This window comes from Acomys minous (assembly GCF_964271855.1).
Source record: "Acomys minous genome assembly, chromosome: 7".
NCBI lineage: Eukaryota > Metazoa > Chordata > Mammalia > Rodentia > Muridae > Acomys > Acomys minous.
In genome coordinates this window covers 46234546-46248720 of record NC_140488.1, presented here as the reverse complement: position 1 = coordinate 46248720, position 14175 = coordinate 46234546, and the positions used below count along the sequence as shown (strand labels likewise).

The following is a 14175-nucleotide window of genomic DNA, read 5'->3' as shown; positions in this document are numbered from 1 at the left end:
CAGGACCAGAAATTTGAGAAGGCATGTGTTAATATTATAATAAAATAAATACTTGTCAATATAACTTTTTTGTGTCTAAGCCCAACCTACGTCCAGTGTCTGTGTGTCTAAGGGGTTTCTTATACGCTACATTGTACACATGTGGACTTTATCTCCTTCTTAGTTGTTCCTTTCTGAAATTGGTCTAAAAGAAAGCCATTTTCTAGGTGTGGTGATGAAAGCTATTTGGATCCGAGAGTTATAGCTATTAGAACATGATAGCTATTGATAAATTTTAGGTAGAATGGAAACTTTATATGGCACAGAATGACAATGGAAGCTCCATGGGAAACCATTTTTGAAACGGTTTTATTTGATGCTCTAACAATGGCAAAATGTAGTTTATGGAGAAAATTTTAAGCTATGATATAATTACCAATTGAGGGATTCATGTGTCAAAAGTCAGTATTGTATTGTCTATACCATTCTTCCAAGACTTGTTTGATTTGCAAGAAAAAACATGCAATTAATTCTAACAAAATTATAAATACCTGTACATATGATGAGAAATTCTTAACTAAAATATAGATAACAAAGTACTAAAACATTGCCTTGAATTATTTTAGCACAGTAAACAATAAAGAACATGAAGTATATAGGAAGGCTGACTTTTTCTGTAGATATATTTGTAATTTAAAATTTTAATTTTAGTTTATAAATTAAGATCTTCCAGAGAGGCAGAATCAAAGTGATGATATATAATGTACCAAGAGGATTGATGCATGTGATTATGGAAACTGAGACAGACCACAGCAAACTATTGCAAGCTAAAAAAAAACCAAGCAAGTCTTAAAATCTTAGAACTAGTGAAACTTCTGGTGTGGCTTTCAGTGAAGAACTTGAAGGTGCAAGAGATCCTGAGTCTGTTGATGGCTATCCTTGATTCCAAGAGCAAGAGAACTTTAGACCTAGTATCTAAAGCCAGGCCAAAAAAAGAAAAAAGAAAAAAAGAAAGAAAGAAAGAAAGAGTGCCTAGGGTCTAGGTGAGAGAGGGTACATTTTCCAGTAGTATATGTTTTCAATTAGTGAATGTTGTGTCGTGTCAAGTAATGGGTAATGTAAAGAGGAACGATTTACTTAGGCTTATGCTTGCATAAAGTTCAGTTCCTGGTAGCTTGACTTCATGCACTTAGGCAGAGAACATAGTGGCAGAAGGTCTATAAGAAAGAAGGACTTCTTTGTTTCTTGACAGACAGGAAATAAATGAAAGTGGGTGCACAAAGGGGAATGGGTGTGCTAGAGCTCAAAGGCCTATCACCAATACTACTTATTCCATTACGCCTCATCACCAACTTGTCACCAACCTTCATATTAGCAATCATATTTCTAATCCATACCGGGTTCACGTGCTTGTTTCAGAGCCCTTACAATTTAGTTTTCTTTAGAAATGTCACTGAGAACATAACATTTCTTAGTCAAATTAAATTGATAACCAAGATTAACCACCACCAGGCTAGGGAAATGGTTCGTTGCTTACTACACAAGCAAGAGGACCTGAGTTCAGATCCCCTTCATCTACACAAAAACCTGGGCATGGTAACATGTCCCAATTTTAATCCCAGAGCTGGCAGTTAGTGACAAGCAGATTGAGTCACTTGCCAGCTGGAAGGACACACTTAAGAAGAGACCCTGTCTCAAAAAATTAGAAAGGGATAGAGTAATCTACCTGATATTGACCTCTGACCTCCATGTGTGAACACACAAAAAGCGCATCCTGACACAAGTGCATACCTTTCCGTATATCAGAGAGGTGGAGAGAGGAGAGAAAAAACCAAAAAGATACATAGCCACACTCTTGCTTTTTAATTCCACCCGGCCTTAAAAAGTCTCATATATGCCACTTGAAATAATGATGGCTGACTGGTGAGGTATCCCTTAATCCTTTCAAGTCAACACCAAAATTGAACCCTAATTCTGTATCATTTTTATTAAAATAGATAATAATAGGAAGAAAGAAGCTAAAGTCTATATAATCTTAATGGTGGTTGGCCTACTGATGATATATTTTCTCACTTACCAAGAACTGACTTATGCTCTTGAGTAATTTAAATTTTAAAGGCAAGTCCGGGTAAGGAATGTTTAATACCCTCAAAAAGAAAAATAATTAGAGATCATTTCCATTTGATGCTTTCATTTTAGTTCTTGGGAAAGGTATAGTATAACTAAAGTGCTATAAGGTAATAATTTATTTATTTTTTCCATTTGCATAATATCATAAATTTTATAATTTCCCCAAAGCCCTCATAATAACTTTTTCTCACATGTAAGACTTGTTGGAAAATAGAGTGCCTCTGAGTTTTCCTCTGTATATTAACTGGCCACCCTTGTCTCGCAGTAAGAGCAAGAAGCGATTCGCTCATGTATTATCTTTTCTCTTTCTCAGGTAAACCTCTGAACATCCCCTGCAAAGCATTCTTTGGATTCAGTGGGGAGTCTGGACCAATGATCTACTGGATGAAAGGCGAGAAGTTTATTGAAGAACTGGCAGGTCACATTAGAGAGGGTGAAATAAGGTATAGGAGTCCAGTTGTTTGTTTCTCTTTGTTGTCTTTGCAATTAATCAGTAAATCATGCTAAGAGGGATTCTAACTAAAGTGTTCATTGCAACATCAAGTCCTCCGAGACCCGGTGTGTTGGAGACAAAAACAAAAACAAAAACAAAAAGCTTATTTGAAAGTTTCTAATAATCTTTTCTGGTGTTTTTGGAAGACAGTATCAAAATATAATGATCCCCTTAAAACTTTTGAAGCAAATTCCATCATGTCTCCAAAGCTACAATGGTAGGAGCAGACTTTAAACTTTGCAGGTGACATCTCAATTTGCTGGATAAATCCCTAGTCACTCCTTGGGGATCCAACAACTTTCATATGTCGTAAGTTTAAAGCTGTAGTAGTGGTAGAAATCTGATATTCTACCCAAATGACGGTTGAGTTTTGTTCGTGTTTGTCTCAGCATCCACTGCTTTAACTGTTCTTTCAGTTTAGCACCTCCCTCAATGTTTTTCACTTTCCTCTTATTATTATGCCATCTCGGTGTGTAGCTACCAGTTCAATTCATTTGCTTTGTATTTTTATACTCATTCTTCCTTTTATTTTTGAGATTATAATATTTTTAAGGGTAGGATATTTAAAATATTATATTTAATATTAATTTGAATATCTTAATATTCAATGATTTTACATCATTTCTCCTTCCCTTTCTTCCCTTTACTCCCCCCCATATACCTCTCTTTGCCTTCTTTCAAATCCATGGCCTTTATTTTTCAAAAATTGTTGCTATATACATCTATGTATATGTTCATAGACATGATTCCTAAATACATACAGAGAGCATGCTCATTCTGTGTAATGTTTTTTGTATGTATGTTTTCAGGGCTGAGCATTTTGTATTGGATAACTAACTGCAGTGTTCTTCCCTGGATAAGACTATTTCTCCTGTTCTCAGCGTTCCTTAGTTGCCTGTAGTTCTCTGTATAGGGCTGGACTTTCCCCCAGCACTTCAGCTTGTCTATTATTGTCCTGTTCATCTCCCATTTTGGCAGTCATGGTGGTGAACCTTTATGGGTTCTGCCATCCCTAGGAGATGCAATGTCATAGCAAACTCTCTGTTTCTCTGTCTCTTAGCAATCTTCCCACCTCCTCTTCTACAGTGTTCCCTGAACCTTAGGTGTGTGAGTTGTTTTGTAGATGTAGTGTTGGGACTGGGCTCTGCAATTCTGCATTTTGATTGCTTCTGGTATTCTGTAATGATCTTTGTTCCAAAGAGAAGTTTCTTTGGTGCATGGTGAGGACTGTACTGATCTTTCGGTATAAAGACAAATGTTCAGAATACAGTTAGGGTTTAGGCTAGAGTATCTTCTCATTTGTGCAATAAAAAGGCAAGCATTCTTTCAGTCTTCTATACAGTGGATATTGTTAGGCTTGGGCGCGCTTATTATTCATCCTCACTGAGAAGCATGCAGCAAAAAATCAGTATGATTGTTCATAGATTTGTGTATTTGTTTTCTGAGACAGAGTCTTGTTCTATTTTCCAGGCTGATCTAAGGGATCCTCCCATTTCAGTTCTCCCGAATAGAATTGTAGGCATATGTGCATGATGGTTTGCTCAAGTTTTCTTTCTTTTTTAATTTTTTAAAACATTTGTTCACTGTACATCCTGATCGTAGCCCCCTCCTTCATCACCTCCCGGATCCCATTCTCTCTCCCTCATTCCCTCTCCCTCCCTCCCCGTCCTAGTCCTCAGAAAGGGGAGCCCCTTTATCTGACCTCCCCTAATATCTGACCTCAGTCTACCAAGTTTACGCTGTATTTCATGTATCCTCTTCCTCTGTGGCCTGGCAAGGCAGCCCTGACAGAGGGAAGTAATCAATGTGGGGAGGCCAGAGTCCATGTCAGAACTAGTGCCTACTCTCCATATTATGGGACCCACAAGGAGACTGTGCTGCCTACCTACTGCATCTGAGCAGAGGGTCTATGTCCTCACCATGCATGGTCCATGGTTGGCACATCAATCTCTGTGTTGTAGTGTGGTTTTCCTGTATTATGTGGCTAATATCTAGGAGTAAGTATATAGCATGCATGTCTTTCTGAGTCTGGGTTGCATCAACCAGGATGATCTTTTCTAGTTCCATCCATTTGCCTGCAAATTTCAGGATTTCCTTGTTTTTAATAGCTGAGCAGTATTCCATTGTGTAAATGTATCACAGTTTCTTATCCATTCTTTGGTTGAGGGGCATCTAGGTTGTTTCCAGATTCTGGCTATTATGAATAAAGCTGCTATGAACATAGTTGAGCAAGTGTCCTTGTTGTATGGTGGAGCATGTTTTGTGTATATGCCCAGAACTGGTATGGCTGGGTCTTGAGGTAGAATTATTCCCATTTTTCTGAGAAAGCACCAAATTGATTTCCAGAGAGGTTGTACAAGTTTGCACTGCCACCAGCAATGGAAGAGTGTTCCCCTTTCCCTACACCCTTGCCAGCACGTGCTGTCACTTGAGTTTTTGATCTTAGCCATTCTGACAGGTGAAAGATGGAATCTCAGAGTCATTTTGTGATGACTATGGAAGTTTAACATTTCTTTAAGTGTTTCTTGGCCATTCAATATTTTTCTGTTGAGAATTCTGTTTAGCTCTGTACCCCATTTTTAATTGGATTATTTGGTTTGTTGATGTCTACTTTCTTAAGTTTTTTTATATATTTTGAATATCAGCCTTCTATTGGATGTAATGCTGGTAAAGATATTTTCCCATTCTGTAGGCTGCAATTTTGTCATTTTGATGATATCCTTTGCCTTACAGAAGAGTCTTCAGTTCAGTTTTCAGTGATTTATTTATTTATTTTTGCAAATGTTGTCAAACCCAACTTAGCATAAATGCACACTTTCAAGTGTACAGTTGAGTGAGTTTTTGTACCTTCATAATATTATATAAACTACTATCATTATCTACTGTGAGAACAGTTTCAACACTCAAAAAGAAAATGCTGGACCTCATAGACCAGGGCTCCTTTTTGACAAAATAGAAATATTTATAAAGGGCTGGAGAGATTTCTCAGTGGTTAAGAGTACTGACTGCTCTTCCAGAGGCCTCAGGTTCAATTAACTCAATTCCCAGCACCCACATGGCAGTTCTCCACTATCTGTAACCCCTGTTCTAGGGGGCCTGACACCCTCACACAGACATACATGCAGCAAACCACCAATTCACATTAAATAAAAATAATAGATAAATAATAAATAATTGTTTTAGAATCAAATAGTGATTCTTGCACACAGTAGTCAACATTATAAAACAATGAAATGTAGATCACCAATGGGAAAATTGTATAGTGTGTGAATTTTATTTCAATAATGCCATTTTGAATAGGATTTCGAGGTATGGTATTCTAGAGCTGAGGCTAGCATTGAATTCCTGATCCTTCCTAGTGCTGATAGTTGTAGTCATGGATTAGCATAGCCGTCTTTTTGATAAAGTTATTTATCAATGTGTATTTTTCTATGTTTTATTTTTATCAGGTCTTTGAGGATATTCTACAGTGTGCTTAGATCCTATTCAAACTTGCCCAAACTCCTCTCATATCTGCACCTTTTCCAGACCAACCAAAATATATCCACACTTTTTTCTTCTGGAAAACCAATCAAGTCTAATTTGTAGTACTCATGTAATCTCAGAAGTTTTTTTATTTTAATTGCTCTGATATTGGTTGCCTGGCATAGCATAGACCTTCAGAAAACAATGACTTGTCAGTTGAAAATCCCATTTGAACTTGAAGTTTTCTAGTTGATACCATCATATTAGGAATTTTAATCGTTTATTTTCAACCAATATAGTTGAATTTATTTTTTAGTCATTTTAGAATATTCATGCTTAAAATTATCAATATATCTACTGTAAAGTGTCCCACTCTTCCTTATTTCTGAAACAGAAACTGTCCTTCAAAATGACACATGTTAACTATATTTGTACTTACTTAGTTGCTAATTGAGTGTCTACTACTCCTGAGTTCAGAGCTCTGGTTTCTTAAGCAAGAATAGTAATGATAAAATCCAAAGTAATTACCTCCCCTTTCTTGGATGTGACTGAGTGGATTTTTAAAAGTAAACAGTTTTACTGCACTATAATTGACAGGCAATAAACAATACACAATTTAGGGTTTACAATCTATACAAGCTGATTGATATATACATATGCTTGCGAAACAGTTGCCATAAAGAAGTTATCACCCATTTGTTTCCTGGTACCTCTTTGAAATCCTTTCCACAACACTAATCTTCCTGCCACTATAAATCAGTCCAAAAATTGTAGGTTTATATGAACAGAATATAAACAGAATAATATAGCAGATATTCCTTGTGTTTGGATTATTTCATTTGACAAGTCATCTGGAGAATTAGACATGTGTTATGTGCATAAATGGCTCATTCTCTTAATATCAATGAGTACTGGTATCTGGAGAGATGTATCAAAATTTGGCTGTCCATTTATTTACCTGTTGTTTGCATTTGAGATATATATATGTCATTTTGCAGACATACTTCCTTTTTCTTAATGAAATTTCTAGATATTGAGTAGGTAAATCATATAAAAAGTATACATTTAACTTTTCATTTATTTTTTGATATTTTAAATTACATTTTAGTGCAAATTATGTCTAATTTATTTTCAATTGTTTATTTTCATATATCACATTCATTTACTATTTTTCATTATGGTGTCTTTTCAATGAGATAATTTAACTAAACATATTTATTGGATCAAATTGCAGAAGCATAAAAGCTAGAATGTCCTACTGGTTTGCAAAGTAATAAAGCTTTGATGCAAAGCTAGGGCTATTCTTACAGACCACTCTGGCTGTACATCCAAGCTGAGACTATTTCTTTTAAGGACACACAGATATATACAGAGAAAATAAAACAATATATATTGTGTTTCATAACACACCTTAATCACAAACTAAATAAACCAGAAATTTTACAATAATATATGTGGTACAGAATTATTAGTATTGATTGTACTATTAAAAACACACGTATCTAACAAGAAGACCCTAGGGGGAATGCTTAATTCTCATACAGAAGGACACATAGAAGAGACACTGGAAGAAATTAAAAGGAAGGAATGGGAAGGGACCCTACCATAGAGCTCCTCTGAAAGACTCCACCCAGCAGGAGATCCAAACAGATGCGCGCGCGCGCGCACACACACACACACACACACACACACACACACACACACACACAGAGCCAAACTTTAGGGTGGAGCACAAGGGTTCTCATGGAAGAGTTGGGGAATAGAAGAACCTGTAGGGGACAGGAGCTGCACAAGGAAACCAATAGAGCCAACAAATCCAGGTGGGGGTCTGGGGTGGGGAGTACAACAGAGACTGATGCACCAACCAAGGACTATACATGCTGAGGAGCTAGACCCCCTGCTCAGAGGTAGTAGACAGGCAACACAGTCTCCTTGTGGGTCCCACAATATGGGAAGTAGGGACTACTTCTGACATGGACTGTGGCACCCACATTTTGATCACTTCTTCCTGGCTGGGTGGCCTTGCCAGGCCACAAAGGAAGAGGATACAGCCAGTCCACATGAGACTTGATAGGCTGAGGTCAGATGTTAAGGGAGGAGGGCTCCCCTTTCTGAGGACTTGGGGAAGGAGGGAGAAGGGGTTCTGGAGGCGACAAGGGAGGGGGCTACAATCGGCATGTAAAGTGAACAAATTAAAAATAAAAATTAAAAACACATGTATCATATGTATTACTGGTATGTATGTTGTCAAGACTGACCATTTGGCACTGGCCAAACAATTGAGGAAGTCCACCTTTCCCTCTCCCAGCTTCACTCAATTGCCAAAGTGCTTTGTGTAGGCCTGGGGCTTTGTGGGTTTTTCCCCACCAGTTTGATATGTCCATTGCTTTTGGCCTTAGCATCCCTTTTAATATTGTACATGTTTATAGGGAAATACCGTATTAGCGTTCTTATTTCCTCAAATGTCTATCATGTCTATGAGCTGGAAAACGTTGGTCTCTTCTAGAAAACAACTTTAAAAAAAAAAGCCTGATAATTCTCACAAACATTTGGACAGAAAATTTGTACATATATTACAGATAATTCCCATTTACTTTCACCAAACTTCTCCTCTTTTTATTAATTTCTTCTGTTTCTATGTTATATCTATTAGAGCATGAATCAAATCAATGCATATTCGCCAACTAATATCCATTTTCAATTCACATTCCCTTAGCTTTTCCTGCCCTTTCTTTCGCTGGGATGAACGTTTAGGGCAGATGACTAACTGCATTAACATGTAGTTACCCCATGTGACAACCAGAAGCAAGGCATGATGCTGTTTTTTCTACAGCTGGTGGAAGATAAAACACACAACTAGGAAGCAAGGCCAGAGTCAGAGCCACTATGTTAGGTGCTAAATGTGTCAGCCTTTAGGGACTTGCGAGATGCTATTGTTTATTTGATTGTGCTATAGTCTCTTCCTCTACTTTCTCCCAACCCCTACCCTGCCCCACTAACAGTTTTTTAAAGGGAGGAATACATAACTTTCTTGCACTGGTGGAAATTTGCAGAGTGTTTGTTTTGAAAATTTTACAAAACCCACTAGCTAAATAGAGACACCTTTAGAGAAATAAAAACAAAGAGGCAGGGATTTCTGGCCAAGATAAACACATGGTCAGCCATTTTGTAATATTAATTGTGTGATCTGTGAGTTATTTGGGAACTTGTGTGTGTTCCAGCATTCCTTCAGGCTATGACCATTTATGCTAACATAGGAATTAATTACTAGACCCTGTCTTCTAGCCTCCAAAGTCAATGTCCTTGAAAGAAACCTACAAGATTTTTACAGAGCATAGCAGATTGGAACAATATCACCAGCTTAATAAAAAGATGCTAATAAACCAATTACTAGAACCAAGAGATGATCTGAGTTCTTACATGGCTCACAGATTTTCTTCAATGGGAATAACGGTAAATGTAAAATGCTAAGATTTTAATTAGAGGATTTATCTTAAAGACATTTTTTGTAAACAAAACTGACTGCTGGGTATGTTTTCCTTCAGGGTCGTCTTTCTTCCTCCAGGTTATAATAAATTGTTTTAGACTGTGTAATTTAGAAGCAACAGAAATATTTCTCATCATCATGAAGGCTAGGAAAGGCAAGATCAAGGAGCCATCAGATTTGGTGCCTGGTAGAGTCCTATTCTTCACAGATGGCTTCATCAGTGTGTCTTCACATAGCAGAAGGAGCAAAGTAGCTCTCTTGAGTCTCTTTGATAAAAGCACTAATTCTGTTCGTGTGAGCAAGACCTTCATGGCTAAAGCAAATTCCAAGTTCCCAACTGTTAGCACTGATATATTTGGTATTCATTTGAAATATATGAACATTGAAAGAGAGACACAAGCATTCCGGTTATAGAGAGGGCATTCTAATAGACTCATATTTAATGGAGTTGCAGTTAGCATGCTGTCCTTGCATGTCAACAGTGCAGTGCCTGAAAGTGTATTGATGATTATTAGAGACTGAGAAGGCAAAAGGGAAAAGTTGTTGGATTTGGTCAATATGTGCTCTATACATGTATAGAGCTGTCATAACAAATCTTAGTGATATTTAAAATTAGTATTCTTGAACTGTTTAAAGTTCATTGTTTGTAAATGAGACAGAAAATGTAAGTAAGTAGTCATCAGGCAGTTGACAAATGGAGAATCAGCCCTTCTGTCTAGAGTCTCCTGTCCTGGGTGCAGCTTCATCCTATCAATGGGTTGCAACTTGTAACTTCTTAGTACTTTCTCAAAGGAATGAAAGATTTTAGGTTCAGGAAGAGAATATGGAGAAGGACTAGAGGGGAAAAAAGGGAGGATGAAAGTAATGTAATTCTGTTTTAAATAAAAACATTTTTAAAGCAAAGAAATAAAATAAAATAAAATAAGCTACCTAGAGACAATGCTCTGATACTTACTGGCAGGAGGTGGCCAATGCTATAATATTCCACAATCTTCAGAAAGTACCACTTCTGAATACAGCACTTTTCCAGTTGCTTGTCCAGTATTTGAGTAAAAATAACAACAATAGTTTCAGATGCCCATTTTTGCTTTGTGGTTCACTCTCCTGGTGTGCATTATTGCCATATTCCCCATCATTTCCCTTATTAGAAAAGACGAGTGTAGCCTTTTTATGTCTCTGAGATTGCTTTTAAAAACTGATACCCAAGAAAATCTGAACTCAATACACTACTTCTATACACTAGTTGTCCCCATCCCCCTCTTTATCATCCCAATCTTAATCCAAAACTCAATAGGAACGCTGAATTTCTTACTTCTAGCACTCAATACCTTTCTACTCAACCCTATATGATGTAGTAATATTCTATGGTTAGCATGCATAATAGCACTTCTTATTAAAATGCCACTGTACGGAGTCCACTATGACTTCTATAAGCCCATGTTGAATTTGCAGCAGAGCATGGTGGCGCCACCTTTAATTCCAGTGCTAGGGAGGCAGAGGCAGGAGGATCTCTGTGAGTTTGAGGCCAGCCTGGTCTACAAAGTGAGTCCAGGGCAGCCAAGGCTACACAGAGAAACACAGCCTCGGGAGAAAAAAAATGCTACTGAGGTAGATATTCCACATTACTAGTAAAAATGCCAGATAATATCAACCCAATTTCATTACACAAAAAAATCTTTGAGGGATGTAAATTGTATCTGATTGGTTAAAGAGCCTGGATGAATTTCACAATAACTGCTTTGTTCCAATGGAGAATAATTTTCTATTATAAATCTCACTCTACAAATTGCTCTATCAATGACAAATGTTTTCTCCTTAGGCAGTACTATAAAACAGTTTACCTAGTCTTTTCTAAGTGCTGGCCTCCAAACATACTCAATCTATCTTCAGGTTGACCAGAAAAGCTTCTAAAATGCAAACAATTTGATTTCCACTCAGATCCTAAAAGGCTGAAAACTAAATATAGACTTTGTTTTCTTTGAGTATTGACTTCTTCCCTCCTACTCGCAGTTTCTACTTGTCTTTAGTGTCATGTCTTTAAGTTAACATGTTCTCTATGAATGAATGAATGAATGAGTAAGATACTCTAACAAAGGGGAAATAAATAGAAATTATTTTATTCTTAATGTGACTTTATTGAAAAGCTATCAAATAACCTATTAAGAAAACACACTTCTGGACCAGTGAGATGGGTCACTGAACACTTTAAGGTACTTTCTTACAAACCAGGTGACATGGGTCCATATGATGGTAGGAGAATACTGACTTCCACAAGTTGTCCTCCAACCTCCAAAATCCTCTGGGGCATGCATTCCCCACATACAAAAAAATAATACGCATGTTTTATATATATACCTTTCTGACAAAACAATATGCAGCATCTATAGTTTCCCCCACAATATAATTACGTGTCACTTAATGAAAGGAGTATATTCTGAGAAGTATACTGTAAGGCAACCATATACCATACTGTGTGGATATCATAGTACGTACATGCACACATTATGATGGCTAGGTTGCAGCTAGTTATCACCTTAGAGGAACATGGTCATATATGTAGCCATCGTTTTCCTAAATTTATTTATGTCACTCATGCCTACATAGAGAAAGTAATTAGTATCCCAGAAGAAGATGACGGGGACACTGCTCTGGCAACTTCACATACACCTTCAAGCACTCCACATATGCTTGATCTTCCCAGAGTCCGGCTTCAAACGCAGTCTCTTTAGTTCGCTCACCCTCAGCCCATCTACCAGCAGAAAGAACATGAATCAAGCAGTTGCCTTTGACTGAAGTAAATTTCAAATTATACCATAGTTACATGTGAAAGTACATTTTGTAAATCATACCAAAGCTTCAATTAAAAAAAATAAAGCCTTTATAGGCAGCATGGTTTTAGCCCAGGTTAGCCTCAAGTGCCATTAATATGAAAACTGCCATTTGTCTGAAGTACCATCATTGACTTTTCACATTTCCACATTTGAGTTTTAGTTTTGATACATGCATAAAATATTTAAAGTCCATCTAAGACATTGGTTATTTCTCTTCATTTCCTGCATGTACTCTAGGTCCCCCAGCCTCAACTCTATTGTCTTGAATTGTAGGTTTTGCTGGACAAGAACGTATAATAGTAATAACAAGAATACTACTATTTCACATTTTCTAAAACTCAGGATATTGCAGGGAAAAAAAACCATTTGACATTCTAAATCACATTGGTGTCCCACAGTAGTCAGCTGAAATAAACAGTATTATCTTTCCTTGGCGATTAAACAAGCAAAGGTTTAGAGACTAAGGCCGAGCTTCAGTTCAGCAGCTTACAAGTACAAGGCTAGACTGAATTAATAAAAAAAAAAATCTCTCCCAAGAACCCTCAGTCGTTCTGAATATTTTGTAGCATTCCACATACAGGCTGCAGAGAGACAAGATTCCTCCCGGGCTGAAAGAGTGAAAGTCAGTATGGAGTGAGACTAAGCAGCCCTGTCATTAATCAGGGTGGGAGGACAGACAGATAAAGCCAGCTGCAGAGTTAACAGAAAACACTGTTTCTCCCAGGGTCATGTAGCCGTTGTAAAATGCCATAAGGACCTGTCCTCCCTTGAGTGATTACTGCTTTCCTACCAGTGATTCCCAGATCTGTTTCTTTATCAACATTTATTACTAAGGATACCCAATAGTTAAGCCACCCTCACCTCATGACCAAAATCCAAGCCCAAGTTAATTCTCCCTACACTGTTCCCACTCCCGAAGCCATCCCAGAGATTACAAATTCTTCCTTATGGCCTCCTCAGAATTTCAAAATCTTAATGTTACACTTTAAAAAAAAAATCAAAGATCAGTTGACTGCTGCTGGACTGCCTCTCCTCAATGTATTGAGTCAATAAATCTTGTCTGTCAGGCTACAGACTTGATGCTGGTCTTGGACAACACATCACATCAAAAGAGAGATTTATTGAATTAAAAGGGTTGCTTTTTGTTAACATACCTCCTATCTTTCATATCCTCAGTCATCATCTCTGGACAATGATTGTTAATAATTCACAATAATAACCCAGACACTCTGCATGATACTAAGACATCAAAGGAGGGCTCAATTTGGTTGAAGGGACTATTTACAGTGAATGAAAATTGGATTTAGACATTATAGTACTATTTACATCAATTAAGAAACCAACACAGTTTTCTACTTAAATCCCAGGTGAACAGAAAATTCAGTTAGCCTTAATCCCCAGCCCTGCCCAACTCAATTAACCAATATTTTGCTGATATTTCATTACATTCATGTTCTTTATCTAAAGGCCATGTTGCCATTCTCTTCCAGAGCCCTTCTGTTAGGTTTTGCTCTTTAGGTGAACAGAGAGCAAACCACTACCAGAACAGGACAGTTCCCAGTCTCACTTCACTACTTACTAATAAATACAGAGTCGCAAGTTTATAATGCTTTACAATTTCAAAACAACAACAACAAAATAAATAAATAGATAAATAAATAAATAAATAACCAGACACATCTTTAGTAGAAACTAATTCAAACCCTGAATACTGCTCTTTTGCTAGACTAGTGACAAATGGTATGATACTGTCTTGATGTGTGTCAGCTCCTAGTTGACCACACAATAAC

At 37.2% G+C, this 14175-nt stretch overlaps 1 protein-coding gene across 1 annotated transcript in view; it reads left to right on the top strand.

The window, feature by feature from the left end:
- IL1RAPL2 (interleukin 1 receptor accessory protein like 2) overlaps positions 1–14175 on the top strand; it is a 1137954-nt gene that overhangs the window by 1081344 nt on the left and 42435 nt on the right. The window contains exon 7 of the mRNA XM_084789849.1: positions 2423–2552. Within this exon, the coding sequence (XP_084645975.1) occupies positions 2423–2552 (130 nt within the window). The remainder of the gene's footprint in view (positions 1–2422; positions 2553–14175) is intronic.